Consider the following 17,545-nt stretch of genomic DNA (forward strand, 5'->3'; position numbering starts at 1 on the left):
ACATCACCGAAAATGCGGTCGTACAGCGATCAAGAGAAGGCCATGGCCGTGCTTTGGCTACGCGAGTCAAAGTCCTCCTCCGCCGCCCTCCTCGGTAGGAGGCTCGTTTCTCCGGTGGGTACGAGATGGCGCCACGGGTACCACTGCTGCGAAGTCTTTCAGTTTTGGTTTTCCGTCGCCGCAGACAATGGGGATTTCCAAATAATTCTGACCGAATCAGGCAAGTACCCCACCTAAATGTAGTATAAAACAAAACTGACCACCAAATGCAATCTCTGTGCGAAGTTTGAACCCGAACAAACGCGCGGTTACGCCGAGATAATTTTTTTCGATTTTCTCTGATTTACGCAACAGTCGGTATTTTCTCTTAGCCATATGGCGAGCAGCTGGTAGGCGCATTTCGTGCGTGTTTTCGTTCTCCAGCCTCGCGTGTCGCCTTAAGGCTACTTTATTTTATGTTCAAATAAAGATTACAATTACCTTTGTTATTCAGCGAAACATGTAACGAAATCCTAATTATTTGGCCAACAAAGTTGTGTGCGCCGAACTGCTCAGCCGCCCAACGAAACTATGTATTTTGCGAAGTTGACCGTGCGAAAAAAGGGGGGGGGGGGGGCGTATTTACCTCGAATTCCACGTCTTAAATGATCTTGTCATTTACTTGCGACACATTTCGCCGTTACAGTAACGGCTTTTTCGTCAATAATCTGCTCCGCGGAGTGGACCTGATCCACTAGCAGTTATTTTTCAAGTTTACGCTGCGAAAAAAAAAATCACTGTCCACTATTTCTTTGAACCTGCATCTCGGAGTGTACTGTCGCGACAGAAAGAAATGCGAACAGCGTGGTACCTACGCGTTCCGCAGTTGGAATTGATTTTCGTCACGCTTATACTTGGCTCGCAAATACAATAATATACCACTCTAGCGTCTTTTTGTTGCCACCTAGGTACAAGCGCATTGAAGATAAATTCCAACTGCGCAGCACGTGGGCGCCGTGCTGTTCGCATTTCTTTCTAGCGCTTCTTCCATTTTCTGTAATCATCTGAAGCTCGTCAGCGTTCAAGCTCGAGGGAAAAAATTAGGCAGCGGCTTAGCTCTGGTTAAGCCTGGGTATACAAGCGAAAAGGTTCAGTTATGCTTGGTTTGACGTCATGGCTGTCGCAGTTCGCGCACAATGCACTGGGAGCACTACGATTGCGGTGGAGGCGTTCGGCCGTCCACACACTGCCTGTACGGAGGCGGAGCAGGAGACGGAAATCGGCGCGGTTAGAACTGCCCGCAGGAATGCGGAGAGGAGGGTTGCCGGCTGCGACGCGGGCAACACGCGGCTGCAACGAAAGGTCAAAAGGCGGGCGAGGAGGCGAAGCGCCGAGAGGTCGGGCGACGGAGTCGGCTGCGGCAGTGGCGACTCGCGAGCGGCTCACGGGAAGCTCGGCTCTTTTCGCTTCAAAAGCAGTTTTCGCTTCGAAAGCACGCGACTGCGCAAAGAGGTTTGCAGGCAGGCCGACACGTGCATAGCATGTACAGAACTGGCTTTTTTTTCAAGAGAAAGCGCGCTGCTCGCGCAGCTACTCAGTGGGAGGGGTGACCGGTCTGCCCGGTGGCGACTCGCGAGCGGCTCACGCGAAGCTCGGCTCTGACCCGCGTAGTGAAGCTTTTCGCTTCAAAAGCAGTTTTCGCTTCGAAAGCACGCGACTGCGCAAAGAGGTTTGCAGGCAGGCCGACACGTGCATAGCATGTACAGAACTGGCTTTTTTTCAAGAGAAAGCGCGCTGCTCGCGCAGCTACTCAGTGGGAGGGGTGACCGGTCTGCCCGGTCAGCAGTAGGTAGTCGGTCGGAGAGGGCGCTTTTGAAGCCAAAAACTTCATTACGCTAGTCAACACCGCGCTTCGCGTGAGCCGACGTATGTCGGAGCACGAGTGACGTTACGCACGGCGAAGGCTACTGCGCATGTGCGCCGCCGCTTCATCTCCTCGCCATCGTTTGACCTTTCGCCGCAGCCGTGCGCAGTGCGCATTTGAAAGGAGGGGCGCGCTTGCCCATAAAACAGGCGTACGCTGCCGCGCGCTATGCGTCGTTTGACGTTCGCCGCAAGCGCGCGTCTATCGCGGCGGCCGGCTGGAAAGTAATAGCTTCTGCCAGGCTTCGGGAAGCGCTTTCTCTCGTTCTAGCCGAGACTGGACGAATGACGCGGCGCGATTTTACTACACCGGGCAGACATAACATAACCATAAGCTCAACAAAGCATAACCATAAGTTAAACCGTGAGCATAACCATAGGCTAAATCATAAGCATAACCATAAGTTAAACCATAAGCATAAATATAAGTTAAACCGTAAGCATATAACCATAGGCTAAATCATTAAGCATAACCATGGGCTAAATCATAAAGCATAACCATAAGCATATCCATAGGCTAAATCATAAAGCATCACCGCAGCTTTCCGCTTCGAGATATCCAGGCTTAACCTTAGCTAAGCAGTTCTAGGTGGCATTGGCTATGCCGCAGCCAAATTTTTCACTTGGCGCCTGCAGCGCCACCTGCGCAGCTGCGGTCCCCATATTTTTGGCTGACTGTACTACATCAGCGATGTCCCGCTGTGATCAAGGTACGTTATTTACTGCCGTTATGCCGAAAAATGTCCGGTCCCTGCCGCAGCGTTAAATTAGGTGACACGTTCGCAACGCTCGCACCACCGGATTCCGCGCGCTTACCGCAATGCTGCTGCCGCGACGACGGCAGCCCTGGTTTTCGCTAGGCCTAACTTTTTCGTAACGACGCCACAGCGGACGGCGCTTTTGAATTGGCCAACGCTATACTAAATGGTCTACTTTTGGTGTTTCCTTACTGACAGCCTAATTGTTTCGCACTAAAAGAAATATATACGAACGATTTCATCGATGCCGTAGCAGCGGAGCTGGCGTGCAAGCAGATCGGGACAGTCGCGCTGCAATGGCGGCAGCTGCTACGCGACTGCGTAGTACATAAAACTAGCTTGTATCGCAGTTGTTCCTTCCAGCAACTCGGTACAGGTCAGCGATCCTGAAGGTTTTTTACATTACTGTAACCCAAGGCTTATTATTTACGAGAACAAGGAAGTTTAGCATGGTTTTCTGACGCTGGCGCCAGGGATCCGCCGTAGAGATGTTTCCTTGTCGCAGGCGGCTTGCGGGCGGCGCGGCGATGTATTCGGCTGTGGAGGCAGACCTGCAACCGCACAACGCCGTCGGACGGCACTCTCGACACTGCGCCAACTGCGCTGCAAGATATTAGCATATGTCGCTTCGCTCCGAATCACCGCGTCACTTCGTTCGTTGTCCCGCAACCACCGTGATTCAAGATAACCGCAATTTTGGTATCCGCGGTAAACATAACCGCATTTAGACTGCCCGTGTGACTGCAGGTCATCCAACAGGCGGCTGCCGTTGTAATGGTGACAGAGCAAGATGGTTATCAGTGCTTCCAACCTCCAGAGCCGCTTCTCCCCCTATTTGCAACCAAAAATTCCCTAGATTTCCCTAGATACGAAAAATAGTGTTCAATTGTGAAAAAAATGTGTATGCATAGTTCAGTAGCAAGTTTTATCATGCAGCTACCCTATTACCAGACGTTGATAAGCAAATTAATTAGCTGTAAATTTGAAATGATCTAAAATGAACTTCTAAATGAAGCTACAAGATAAACTGTAGCGCTCTGGAATTTACAAATTAAAGGCTCTATATTGTGTATGTTTTTTTTTTTCACTGTTGCAAGATATTAGTAAACATGCATCTGCATATGGAATTAACTGAATTTTTTCCCCTCATGTTGTGTGGTTTCGACTTCAGCTGAAGGATTCCACGTACAAACTGCCTGGAGGTCGTTGAGTGTTTGGAAACTGATATAAAAGCTGCTTGCTCCTTTGCTGTGACTGCTCTAGAGGGTGGCTGACGTAACAGTTTGAGTCAATTAAGACAATGAAGCAGTGATTATTACAGCTTTTTACAGCTGCCTCATGTGACCTCAACTCACTTTGTTCGTCGAGGTGAAACTGGAAATTGCGGTTTATGATTTTGGAAGGTCTAATGTCCCAAAGCGACCCAGGCTATGAGGGATGAAATAGTGAAGGGCTCAGGAAATTTCGACCACCTGGGGTTCTTTAACGTGCACTCACATCGCATAGTACACGGGCCTCCAGCGAAAATCGACTGCCGAGGCCGGGATCGAAGCCTCGTCTTTCGGGTCAGCAGCCGAGTGCCATAACCACTGAGCCACCGCGGTGGGTGAACTGGGAATTGTTCCTCTACTTAGACTAGCTAAGATTTCCAACACGGTGCTCCTTTATAAAAAAAATGGCGCCCTTGTTCTTTCCTAGTTATCAAAATAAACGTGCAGATATGCTTACTAAATAGGAATTTCACATCGTGCAGCGAGCTCCAAATACACCATGAGGAAGGTGCGCGTGTGTTGAGAGAATGCGCAGTGGCGCGCAAGATCACAGCAGCGGGTGCCACTGGCCATGTCAGGGACCATATACGTCAGACTACGTCCGTGTAAAGTCTGGTTCACATGTATGCAAGTGACTGAAAATTGAGCAGCGCAGCGCGGCGAAAAATTTGTAACTTGTTGGAACATTGCCGCTCTGACTGCTGGAGCCGCCGCGATGGCTCTAAGCAGCTTTTGCGCCGCAGCAACAAAGAGTTTTCACTTGCATGTGAAACAGGCTTTACTTGAGCACGCGGTGGTGTTGTGTGGGCCCCCGTCAGTTGTAGAAAAAAACAACGAAAAGCCTGTACTGTCTTCCCAATTTGAGAGAGAAAAAAAAAGAACTCTCCAAGCAAATGAAATTTTCCTAGATTATACAAAAAATTCATTTTCCTCTAAACATCTAAATTCTCGATCTAGGGAAAAAATCTCTCGGGTTTGCGGCACTGATGCGGCACTTGCCATCTGTCAGACAGAGGGCAAGTACGATCATCGTCGGTTAGACTTGGCACACGACAAATTGGAGCGGAAAGTTCAGGGTGCGATCATTACGTGGGGAATAAAAAATATTGAATTTTGCGAGCAAAATTTGGGGGTAAGATCATTATGTGAGTAAATACGGTATTGCAACGAAGAAGACGAAGCTGGCAGTGGCGTGGGACGGAGTGCTCGCGCTAGACCAGTGGCCATTAAATATTCTCTTGTTCATCGTTGATCGTGCCTCATTCTTCAGCTGGCCGCCATGTAACTTTTGGTGGAGCTTGCGGGGTACCACCCAACTCTCATCCTCCTACTCATCATTCTTCGGAGTCTTGTGTCTGCATCCTTCCTATGGCTGTGGGTTCCTGGTCCACGTCCTCCGGCTGTGCCCCAGCCTGCCACACCCGAACCAACCTTCCTGTTGCTCCCCCCGCCCCAACCACCGAACATGACGAACTGTAACAGACGCCGTGACCGACCCGACCTGAGACCACTCACATGTGAAGACACTGTAGCGCCCACCGACACCACAACGCGATGACACTCAGTTCGGTGCTCCCAGCTGGTGCCTTGGCGCCTGCTACGCAATGCGGCAGAAGATGAAAATAAAGTGGAGCGGCGCCGTCGCGATGGCTCAGCGGTTATGACACTCAGCTGCTAACCTGAAAGGTGCAGGTTCAGTCCGGCCGCGGTGGTCGAATTTCGATGGAGACTACATTCCAGAGGCCTGTCTACTGTGCGATGTCTGTGTACGTTAAAGAACCCCAGGTGGTCGAACCTTCTGGGGCCCTCCCCTATGGCACTGAGTTGGTGTGGGACGTGAAACCCCCATAAACCAGCATATAACCGACATTTGAGCAGGTTTTGATTATGTAATGAAGAACAACATTCCACATCTACATGCACCTACTGAGATTTACTGAGATGGCTCTTGATTACTGCAGTGCTTCCACCGGCCCAGTCACCAGCCGTGATGCCGCCGCCTAGCCAGCCGCCACCTCCAGTTGTGGCTTCTCCTGCACAGATGTCAAGCCCATTCTTGCCCCCACCAGGTGGCATCCTGAGCTTCCCACCACAGTATCCGCCACCATACACATTTCCGGCCCAGTATGCTGCACCAGTCCCGGCTGCTGCACCTCCAACGGTAAGTCACCAGTAGTTTTCTTTTACTGGAGAGGCTTTTTGCCATTCACTCATTCATTTTGCTGAATAATGCTCGCTGAAATTGTGTGGTAGTGATTGCTTGTTGGAATGGCAGGTTAGTGTTGACGCATTTCTGAAGTTTTCATCCTTTTGTATTTCCTGAAGGCATGCTGATTACGTGGTTTACAAATATTTGAGTTTAGATTCTGAAAGCAACCAGCGATTAAAGTTGAAAGCAAGTATCTTGGCACTTGACGCTCCGCATATATTGTGGCTACTTTTCTGAGTGGTTAGTTTTTCTTTTTTATAACATCATAGAAGTAATTGTATTACTACAGTAGAACCGTGCTATAGTCAACTCGGATGTAGTAAAGTGAAACTGCGGTTCCATTTCAGCTTCCATAGATGAATGCATTTTTTTGATGTTATAGTAAAAGAATTGTGGTTCAACTTCTTTGTGGTTCAGTGGTTCAACTTCTTTGTTTACATGCTCTAGCTGTTGCTGCAGCTTGCTGAGTCGAGCGTGAAACTGTACAGATTCTGTACTTGTGAGGGACGCTTGGCTCTTCTCCGTTTTGTTGATGAGCTTTGTAATTTGCGAGTGTAATGCTCTTCGTTTCTTTAAAAGGCACTCCATTCTCTTCTAAGGTTCGTTTAGTCGATTAGTTTACCGGATTGCTGACATCGGTAGTCATAGTTGCCGAGACGTACGTGAAGTGGATGCGTTGAGCGTGAGCGTTGCAGCAACGTAGCGATGATCTCACAAAATCCATAGCAGAAGTTCTGGGTTTCGGCACCAAACTTTTTTGTACGTGAGAGAGTACGTGCTCTACGTACGCGTTCGTTAGTTTCGTTCACAAAGAAGGAACTCCGGTAAAACAACTGGTTTAACTGGCCGAATGGTAAAACAAGAAAACTTTACAGAGAGATTGAAAGCACGGCCTTTCCGTTGAGCGCCTCGCCAAACCACTGTCTCGCGATGCCAGGCCGAGTCCTCCTTTCTCCCTCTTCTGCCGCCGCTCCCGCCTCTCCGACCTTGGACACTCAGAGTTCCCGGAAAACGGCGACCGGCAACCACGCTGGCCGACCTCACAGCCCGCCGTCTGGTTCGGGGATGGTCGCGGGGGGACGGCCGCGGGATGCCCTTTTGGGCGCCTGTGGCTTGGTCGGCTCACGCGCACACACATGCACAAGGGTTCCTGGCAGAGAAAATCGTGTGTCGAATTTCGCCGCATCTTGTCTCCCTTTTTGTCTCCGACAAACTGATTGCTTAGGTGTGGACAGAACAAGTCTCAAGAAGTGATGCACTAGTTTGGCTTGCTAGTTCATTTGTGACTTGGCTACTGCATTGTAGCACTGGGCTTTTTTAAACATGCCCTTCAAGATCCTGGCAGATGCTCAGTTATATTCTCAGTGAAGCCTTAATAAACTCACACTTGCTGAATTGGTTCTCGTCATCCATCCAAAAAGTTAAGGAGGCATCATGAGGGTGTGGAGCACCATCGGGAAGAAGGACATGCACCAAACGGTTGCAGACTTGAGAGCAGGTTTCCATTTAATGCCTCGTCAACGTCCGAGTGCCATCTTGCCGCCCAAGCGTTCTAGCATGCTGCTCGTGTAGTTTCATATTTTTTGGCCGCTCCAGTTGTCCAGAGAGAGTGCTGCTATAGGGCTCCCCCCAAGCGAGGAGCAGAGTAAGGCGTATACCGGGGTGTCAGTGAACGCTGTGTGGTGCCAAGGGAGTGGCGGAGAGACAAGTTGTGGAAGCAGAGGTGTTATTGTTGAGGAGGTAGGCAGGTTTCAGCCGCTCCAAGGGCGCACCGTTCATGTCTGTGATGTATGAGCTGGGACGGCGATCCAGAACACTAGACTGCCCGCGGTAGTGCGGCCGAAGAGGGCGGCGATAGTTATGTTGCACAAAAACGTGTAGCCGTCCTGAGCTTCGAGGAGATGTATGGTTGATGAGTGGGCCTAGGGCGTGGCAGTTGAGGTCGATGGTTGCGGAATACTTCACGAAGGAGCTGTATGTAGTCTGTGGGGAGGGGAGGGTGAAGGGTCTGAAGAAGTCAGTCGGGAGGCATAAGGAAGTGCCATAAACAAGCTCAGCCATGGAACAGCAGAGGTCTTGTTTGAAGGCACAGCATATGCCCAATAAGGTGATAGGCAAGCGCTGAACCCACTGTGTTGGTGATGCACGGGCGTTGAGGGCCTCCCATAGGTGGTGGTGACATTGTTCGACCAGGCCATTGGTCTGGGGGTGGTAAGCGGTGGTGCGCAGGTGTGTCAAGCCGAGAAGGCAGTGGAGTTCGGCGAAGAGGGTCGACTCGAACTGGTGGCCACGGTCCGTGATAATGATAGATGGACAGCCAAAGCGGGCCACTCAGGAGGACAGGGAAGCAAATGTGGCGGTGGAGGCCTAGATATCAGGAAGCGGTGTAGCTTGAGGCATAGTGCCATCTCTGTGCCCGAGCATTCTGGCATGCGGCTCATGTCACTTAGTCTTTTTCGGGCTCTCCAGTCGTCCAGAGTGGGCGCTGCTACAAAAGGCCTTCAAAGTGACTGAAGGAAGCCAGCAGTCATTGACACTTTGGAAAGTATATTTCCATAGTAGTTTTATTGGCTTGAAAGGTATACATAAGGGTCTAACTGAGCCCATGACCTCTGAATGTCACTTTTGGCACTGTGCCATTTAAGCTGTGGTACTGGCTATCCCCTTCTCTACTTAAAGGAATAATAGTCCACTGATTGAATCTGTAGCCATGTTACCAATATAAATGTGTGGCATGACATTTAAAGTTTTTGCCAGCTATAGGCTAGGTTGAATGTGCATGGCAAATAAGTACATACTTGTGTGCATGTACAGGAAGGTGCATTGGTTGAAGCTCCGAATTTCTGGTGAACGGGAGGCCTTCGTGTCGTAGTTGCGCGAATACATGGCATTTTTTTTTCCCAGTTCATATGTTTCAGAATGCAACTTGCGTTATATTTGTACGTAAGGTAGGGATTTTTTTTTTTTTTTTGCCACTAGGAGAAACCAACTTTTCGATCACCTTGGGGCCCTGCGGCATGCACAGGCTAAAAGTAGGGTGGCTGTGAATGTAGAAAGAAGCTGGTGTGCGTTGTTGAAAGAGGGGGCACTGAAAAAATGAGTGGAAGAGAGAAAGGAAAGGAGGGAAAACTGGCATAGAACTGCGCATTATGAAACGCAAAGCAGTGGTGGCAGAATGGTGACTGCAGTCGCTATTGCATGGGAGGCTGAATGTGTGTTATGCATTGGAGGCTTTGCTGTGCGCAATGATGTTGCATGCACTTCTGAAGTGTTGCCTTCGATAACATTGATGTACCTGTTGCTTTTGTATTTTTCCGTGCCATCCGCTTGGCTGTGGTTGCCTTTAACAGGCTGAGGTCATAGTATGTGTGCGTGCGTGTGTACGAGTCCGTGTGTGTGTGTGTGCGCGTGCATTATATTAATGTGAATAGTTTTACAACTGGGTCTAAGTGTTTGTGCCAGGAATTAAATGATTTTTACTCACTGTCATAGAATATTCATGGTCATCACGATTCTTTTGTGGGCCACAGCAAAAGCCTGCATTCTACTCTTCCTGGCGGCACCTTTATTTGCAGAAGTGGTGGCATTGTAAGGTTTTTGCATGTGATACCATTGCTTCACATGTGGTTGAAGAAAGTTGTAGCTTCTGCTGGAACTACGAATATTTTTAACTCCTGGCTTCCTGGGTCATCTTTGCTGGCACTGTGACAGAAGGTGCCAGCTGAGTTGTTTGTGTTGTGAAAGCATTTCAGGCAAAGGATGTGCGCTCTTTTCTGTGCCCAGTAAAGGTTCCAAATCGCCAATCAAGGAAATTACTGGGAAGCTTACCAGTCTAATGTGTACAAGTTGCTTTGTATACAGGGTGTCCCAGCTAAATGTAACCAAGCTTTTAAAAAAGACGAAGTGTCCTAGCCCCGTGAGACCAACTGAGGGTTGTTGCCAGTCACGTGTCCTAGTCTGCGGTATTTTTTTTATTGTGCAAACATAATTAATTAGCAGACACTGATTAGCTAACTTTTTAATTATTGCCTTTAGGAAGAAAGTGTCAATGCAGGAATTGTAGATCCCATAAAAAAATAACCGGTTGCCGTGTTTGCAACCAAGTACCACTGATACAGCTTCTTTTATTTGCCTTAAAAGAAAGCCCGCGAAATACAAAAAGAACCACGTGATAGGGAAGCAGTTTCAGCGCTCCCAGACGACCGATCAAGCAGCGACATTCGCTTGTCTTTGCAACGCTGTCCCGAACGGGGTTCGGCGTTTTGCGATGGTTGCGAGATATAAGCCAGCAACTCTCGCATGGGCGCTAGGGCGACCGCTTCTTCAGCGCGTGACGGTGCAAGTTCGGCGGCACGGCCACATGCCTATCACTCGAGGCGAGGTTTCGCGTGAAAAAGTGCTCTATGCGAGCCGCACTTCACTTCCTTGAAAAGCAGCGCCCGCTTACTTTCCATGACGCATAAGCAGTTCCTGGCGTATACCGTATAAACGCGTGTAAGGGCCGGACTTTTTTTTCCACATTCGGGAGCCAATTTTCGGGGTGCAGCCCATACACGCGATTTAGAAAAAAAAATTTTTTTAAGCAGAAACACAGCAATCAGGGAATGAACGGCATTTATTCTACGTTCAGTCGACACTCGCGGAGTATTTCAACTCTGAGCTGGTGTTGTTCTCTGGTGCACGCTCATGCCAAAAGAAGCCGCGCAGCATGTCCGCTGTCAATGTGTAGCCGTTGTTCCGCATTTCCATCACTAGCAGAGCAGTTCGGGAAACTCACACGGCTCGCCTCGGAAAGCGCGTTTTTTGCAGCTTGTGTTTCTCAATGCACCCTTTTGATTGCACGGTCATCGGACGCACTTCTCGGCCATGTCAAGTTCCCTGTCCGCCGCACGCTTGCCGCGTTCGAGAGCTAACTCCCAGCCGTGTAGCTGATAAGGTGCTTGCCCATCGTGCTGAAACTGCATTACTCGGCGGCAGCACACGAAAGCCACAGCAACTACGGCGAACGCGCTAATCCGCCATAAAAGGCTAGAGCTGGCGATACTGATGCCGATTAGATAGCGGGAAGTCGCGGGGGAGAAAAAAAATTGACGATGATGATGATGGCTGCAACCTCGGGCGCCATCCATGGACGGTTTTTGGAAGCTCTTGTGCGCGTGCTTGGCCTCCGCAATCAAGCGCTCCGCGATCGAGCGCACCGTTGTTCGCAGCCTGAGCCGATCGCGGAGGCCACGGCGCGTGCATTTAGAAGGCTATTCCCGCCTGGGTCATGGAAAGTTCGGGTGCGGCCTTTACACGGATTTATTTTTTTTTAAACATCTCCTTCGGGAAAACGGGGTGCGGCCCATACACGCGTTTATACGGTATCTCGCCACCACCTCAAAGCGTCGAACCCTGTTCGGGACAGCGTCGCAAACATAAGCAGATGTCGTTGCTTGACCGGTCGTTTGGGAGTGCCGAAACTGCTTGCCTATCACGTGGTTCTTTTTGTATTTCGCGGGCTTTCTTTTAAGGCAAATAAAAGAACCTGTATCAGTGGTACTTGCTTGCAAACACGGCAACCGGTTATTTTTCTATAGGATCTACCACTCCTCCATTGACACTTTCTTCCTAAAGGCAATAATTAAAAAGTTTGCTAATTGGTCTCTGCTAATTAATTACATTTGCAGAATAAAAAAATACCGCAGACTAGGAAACGCGACTGGCAACAACCCTCATTTGGTCTCACTGGGCTAGGGAACATCCTCTCTTTTACAAGCTTGGTTACATTTAGCTGGGACACCCTGTATATTAGATGGTGAAAGTCACAGAAGTTTATTTATTTTATTTACAATACTGCCAGTCCCAGCAGGGACCATAGCAGGTGGGCGAACAAAAATGACAAACATGATACAAATTTGAGCAGTGCACTCTGGAATTAAAAAAAAAGTGAATACAAATCAAACACAGGTGAACAGTAAGGAACAAGCAAAATAAAAGAAAAGGTAAACATTAGCAAGGAAAAAGAAAAATACATGTCTAGGAGTCGGGTGGAGCATTGCCATTGCCATTGCCATTGAAGTTGTGAAAAGGAAAGCTATTTAATGACATGTCTGTTTTCATCAGTGTCCATCTTCTTGTACAGGCTATAGGCAGGCTTGCACTCTTTTGCTGGGGCTTGCATGGGAAGATTTGTGCTTTCATTTTGTCCAGCTGGGGCGTGCATTTTTCTGGGAGACAGAGCTTGAGATGGAAGCGGATTTTAAGGATGCTGTTCATTCCTGGTCTGGTTTGTTTGTGGTTATGCAGCAGACGCAAGCTCAAAAGCCCCCCTACTACCATGGAGACATAATCTACTATAACACACAAAGCCAGCAGCACAAGCAGCGACCCACACCTCCTCGGAGGCCTAAAGCAGCCATTCCCATTGTGCCTCCTCCAGAGTCCCATGGCACAGTGCAGGTTGGTGCAGCACCTAGCTGTAACCATACTGCCACAGTTTCTTTCTGCTGTTGTTGCAGCACTTATCGCACCTAATATCATTGCACGCTTTACTGTGGCGGTCTGCTTTGCTGGTGGTAGTTGGTGTGCATGGCTGCTTTCTTGGGTGTTTTGGCCAATTTGCACACTCGTAGTTGTGTAGGATGGTTTGTTTCAGCACTTGGGCCACTTATGCTGGCATGCATGTGTCCTGCCATGGTGTCGGGCTGCTTCTGTTTGCTTCATTTTCTGATGCACAATGATGTTCCCAAGCCTGACTTGAAAGCATGAAGCTCATGCTGGTTGGCGGGTTTTTCTTGGCTGTGGCTTGCAAGCACTTTGAGATCTTCAGGTAAGCAGTCTGCTTTTTTATTGTTTGCTTTATGTTCCTCCTTTGCTTTGCTTTGAGCCTGACTGGAAAAGTGCATTGCTTGTAACAGCTCAAAAGTTGTGCTTCATTTAAGCAGAAAGAAGACAGCCAAGCGCTGTGGTTCAGGGATATTGGGCTAGACCTGAGTGAAAAAGCTGCTCTGGTGTAAATAGTAGCCATTTGCTAGAGCATCAGAAAGGGCTAGAAAGGAACGTCAAATTTATTATTGCGGAAGGATTTCAGTGAAATTTCTTTATCTGTTTAAATGTTTGAAGTGCATAGATGAAGCAGATGACCAGTTAAATGGCAAAACAGATTGTGATTCATATTTTTTCATTTATATTTCTGTACATTGCCTTTTAATCTCATCAGCAGTGATGTCACAGCTTTTACCCTTATTTAACATGCTGCTGTGTGCCGAAAGATGTGGGTTCATTCCCGGCCACGGTGGTCGCATTTTGATGGAAGTGAAATGCTAGAGGCCCATCTACTGTGCGATGTCAGCGCACTTTAAAAAACCCCAAGCGGCTGTAATTTTCCGAAGCACTTAATGAACTACAGCGTCCCTCATAGCTTGAGTCTCTTTGGGACATTAAAACCTAAAAGTGAAACCCATATTGTGAAGCAGTGAGAGCCCAGCAACACTGGCAGTACTGCTGGTCAGATGTGTTGGGTTCTTTGCAGTGTCTACACGTTTGGTACCGTGCATCAGTGCACTTTTATTTGCCGTAAATCACAAACAGCAGTACAGTCATGCCTGACATGTTGCTGGACATTTTGAGAGCAACTACCATTCAAGGCACTGGAGCGCACATGTACAGTAGAAGCTTGTTAATTTGAAGCCCGTTGGGCAGCTTAAAATATTCGAATTAGGCGGGGTTTCGAATTATCCGAAATCAAAGTAAAACGCAAAAAGGCATGTGCAAAATGTTGTTCAACCAATTGCAGCGCTTTACGGTCAGCACCATTGCACTCAACAAAGTTGCGGTAAATGTTTAAATTTTCTCTCATAGCGGTAGCTCGTTTTGACTCCTTTCACAGTCTCAACGTCCACAAAATATAATCGTGCATCTCTCTTGATGCAACTCTGTCATTATCAAAGCTTTGCTGTTTGCTGGCGCGTTTATACTCCGCGCGTTCATACTGCGATGGCGTTCTTGGTGCACATGCATGAGTGGGAGCCATGGTCGGATTTGTCAGGGTTAGTGACACAGCTCAGCTCTGAGGTGCATGTGCAGAAGAGCTGCTGCTGTGAGTTGAAAAGGACCAACGAGAAAAGAGCATGTGCAGTCCATCCGGCTAATCTGTGTGTGGCGCGGCATTGTTTGCATGGACAAATTTTGGCGCTGTGCTCGCGAAACAAAAACTGTGCTATTTGTTGGCGCCAGCGCTATCGAGCATGTCAACGCCACCAAATGGTGGTCCCCTTTCTGTGAACTGCAGAGGGTGCTTTGGCCTGCATGGTGTCGCCGTGCTGCATGCTAAGTCTGAGTGTCGCTGCTTTCTGTGTTATAGTGCATGATGCGTCAAAGTGTCTTATTAAGACTCCCGCTGCTTAATGCACGCTTACGCACCTATCATAAGTGGCGCGCCGCTGCGTTACCAGTGGAACTCAGGTGCTATGGATTTTGTGAACTTGGCTATTCCTGCTTTAGCACCCTAGGTGTGCGCGTTAATGCCGGTGCAAGCTGCCAGTTCAAATTAATTGGTCAAATTTACATTACGAATTAAGGGGCCATAGAAATTCTGCCAATTGTTTAGGATTTTGAATTAAGAGTTCAAATTACCAGGGTTTTACTGTATTATGTGTGCTGCACCAGTGTCGAAGTCTTCTGCCCACGTTAGTAAGTGCTAGAAGAGAACCTTGGGCGAGCTGGTATGGCATTGATATAAACCGTGTAAACTGAGACAGGGTTGAAAGGAACACAGACACACAGATGAGCGCTGACTTTAAACTAAAATTTTATTTTTTGCACTGTGGAAATAAACAAGTCTGCGTCCAAAGAACAAAAAGAAAACATGATGAATCGCACTAAAACATATACAATAGTTGTTTTCTCAGCTCCTGAAAAGCAAGGCAAGAACTGTAAAAAAAAGTTAACTGTAAATTTGTTGCACTAGGTTGTAGAGTAAAAAGTTTTTTGGTGATATGTCATTGAGGTGTTTACACCATTCCACTATCTTGTGGTAATCAAAACGTGGACCAAACAGGAAACTGCTGAAACGAATGTGTGAAAGAGCACGATAGTGTGTGCAGTGCAGTGAATGGTACCTGCAGTGACTTTAAAAGTAAATCTTGCTAGCTTTCACCGTGCTGAGGAACCCACATGTGTCTTGGCTTCTGTCTTTTCCTGCCTAGCATGGGTGCAGAAAAAGAGCAAGCAGGTGTGCAAGCCTTCAGGAAGGCTCAAATTCGGTTGATAATGACTGGCTAAAAAGTGCAACAGTCTGCTACAACCAATTACACTATGATCAGTCCCAAAATAAATTGGGTGATGGAAAGGTGACGGTTGAAGCATGCATGGATTTCATTGCTTGAGGAACAACCCTAAAGGCGTTCTACGGAACCAAAGGGTTCCATGGGGCACAGTTTGAAAACCTCCGCTGCAAGTTATCAGGTCTGGGCAAACCTTGGCATTGTAGAATCAGTCTGTTTTAGACAGGCTGCTTAAGTAGGGTTCATAATTACTTAACGCGTGGTAAATCTTGGGTGTAACAATAAGAGGTGTACCAGTAAATTTGGATTTAGTAAAGGCAGCGAAAGAATGAATGCCTTGGCTTGAGAGCCGTTGCTACGCAAGCTTTCACATATCTGTCAACACTCCAAAATTTTCTGGGAGGCTTCTGAATTTCGACCAAACCTCATGATTGTACTGAAACAACCTTATTTTTCCCCCTGCTTTTTTTGGATATATTTTCTTCAAAAATGCGTGAATATATTGGCAGACCATAATCTGTTAGTATGTGCTTGTTATCTGTCTGCAGCCGATGTGATCGAAGCTACTGCAGCTGGTAGATAATTTTTTGAACTTCAGTCTTACTCATTGTACTATTGCAATGAACCGCCAGCTTTACAATGGGGCTCTTTCATCTTTTAAACCAATTTTTCTAAAGGAGGGAAGTCCGAGAGTTTTTAGAGATAAACTGCGTCTTCTGGTGCAAGAGCTGCGTTGTCAAATTTTTCATCGGTTAAGGGCACTTCTGTTGAGCTCTTCTCGCAGGTTTTCAGCTTGTTCACCATTTTCCACGCGATTGTTGGTAGGTGTTGTGAGGAAGTGAATGGCAGGCAAAAGGGGTCGGACTTAGAGGGCATGATGGCCACCTTAAATCGTCTTCTATGTCAGATGCACATAGAGCTCATATATGAGATAAAAGGAACACTGCAGTGTGTTGCCTGCGATACCATCTGCACTGCTGATGATATACATCAATGCAACCAATGAGTTTACACGCATGCACTCTCCTAGCCAGGCTCCTGTTTTCAAGCCCTGTTTGTTTTGGGAATGTGAACACATTGTTCTGTTGTGCAAGTTAGAATGCATATTGAGGATGGCAGTGCTTGCAGGCTGAAATAATTGTGCAGTAGGTAGGAGTGCTCTAGAATATCCTAATGGTTTTCTCTGATAAATCTTTTATTGCAGTTAGTATTTGTGCCCCCATTGTAATGCCACACTGGCACTGTGGGTACACTCATAATTTTGCGCTTCTTGAGGGATATGAATGCCTTTTGATTCACTTTAGAGTAAGTTTTATGCGAAGAAATAACTAAGAAAAATGTTCAGCTTTTTTTTAGTTAGAAAACCTTGGACTGTGCATAATTGCATGTAGTTTGCATGTAGCACCTTGTGCATTTTGTGGTGTACGAGTGTGTGTCTAAAACTCGTGTATTTGGCCATGCCTTTGTCCAATTTTGTGACTTTCTTTGCATCCTCCTTCTTGATTATAGGAGAGTACTTCTGAAGCAGATGGTTCTGCATCCCACCAGAGCAAGTCAGATGAGGACCCTGATGACAGTGGAGTCGTCATCACGGAACCAGCTTTGCAGGAAGGCCTGGCAGCACAGCAGGCTGTTGAAGGGTTGTAGCAAAGCCCATGTCATTATTGCCCTAAAGTGCCACACTACTACTGCAGTGTATTCTTTGCACACCACTTCATGAGAAGTGCTCTGCTTCTGTGTCTTTGGACACTGTACCACGTCCCTACCTCAGTTATTTGAGGTCCTTTCAAGCAAAAGAGGTGTGTTAATGATGGCATTAAGGAAAAGAGATCTATTTGCAATATGAGGTATACTCATACAAGGCAAAGGGGTCAAGGTTGTCTGTTTCTCGTTAAAAAAAAAAAGTGTATTTGTCGCTTGTTTGTAATGGCAGCTTCATGAGTATGGTAATGATTTTTCACCATCTAGAATGCTGACATAATCTGTGAAGGCATTATTTAGTTTTTGCTCTGCAAATGAGTCCTGGGAAGGTGGCACCTGCTTGCACTCTTGGTTGAGTTCGAGGTGTCACACTGAATGCAATGCAAGTATAACGAAGACGTCATTGTGGTATACTTAAACTGCTCGTGCACTTTGTGA

The 17,545-nt window shown here is 47.6% G+C and overlaps 1 protein-coding gene and 1 long non-coding RNA gene across 4 annotated transcripts in view; both read left to right on the forward strand.

Moving 5' to 3' along the window:
* Positions 1-17,545, forward strand: part of LOC149350165 (uncharacterized) — an 86,879-nt gene that overhangs the window by 36,288 nt on the left and 33,046 nt on the right. For 2 of the 3 annotated variants that reach the window (XM_089579131.1, XM_089579130.1), the window contains exons 8-9: positions 5,893-6,092; positions 12,429-12,581. In XM_089579131.1, coding sequence (XP_089435257.1) covers positions 5,893-6,092; positions 12,429-12,581 — 353 coding nt within the window. The remainder of the gene's footprint in view (positions 1-5,892; positions 6,093-12,428; positions 12,582-17,545) is intronic. The other variant, XM_089579132.1, reaches the window with a different exon arrangement.
* On the forward strand, positions 12,592-17,126 carry LOC149350166 (uncharacterized). Its single transcript, XR_016290838.1, has 2 exons — positions 12,592-12,951; positions 16,916-17,126. It is a non-coding gene; the product is annotated as an uncharacterized LOC149350166 (long non-coding RNA).

This window comes from Amblyomma mixtum, chromosome 3, assembly GCF_055824585.1.
Source record: "Amblyomma mixtum isolate Tamu chromosome 3, ASM5582458v1, whole genome shotgun sequence".
Lineage (NCBI taxonomy): Eukaryota > Metazoa > Arthropoda > Arachnida > Ixodida > Ixodidae > Amblyomma > Amblyomma mixtum.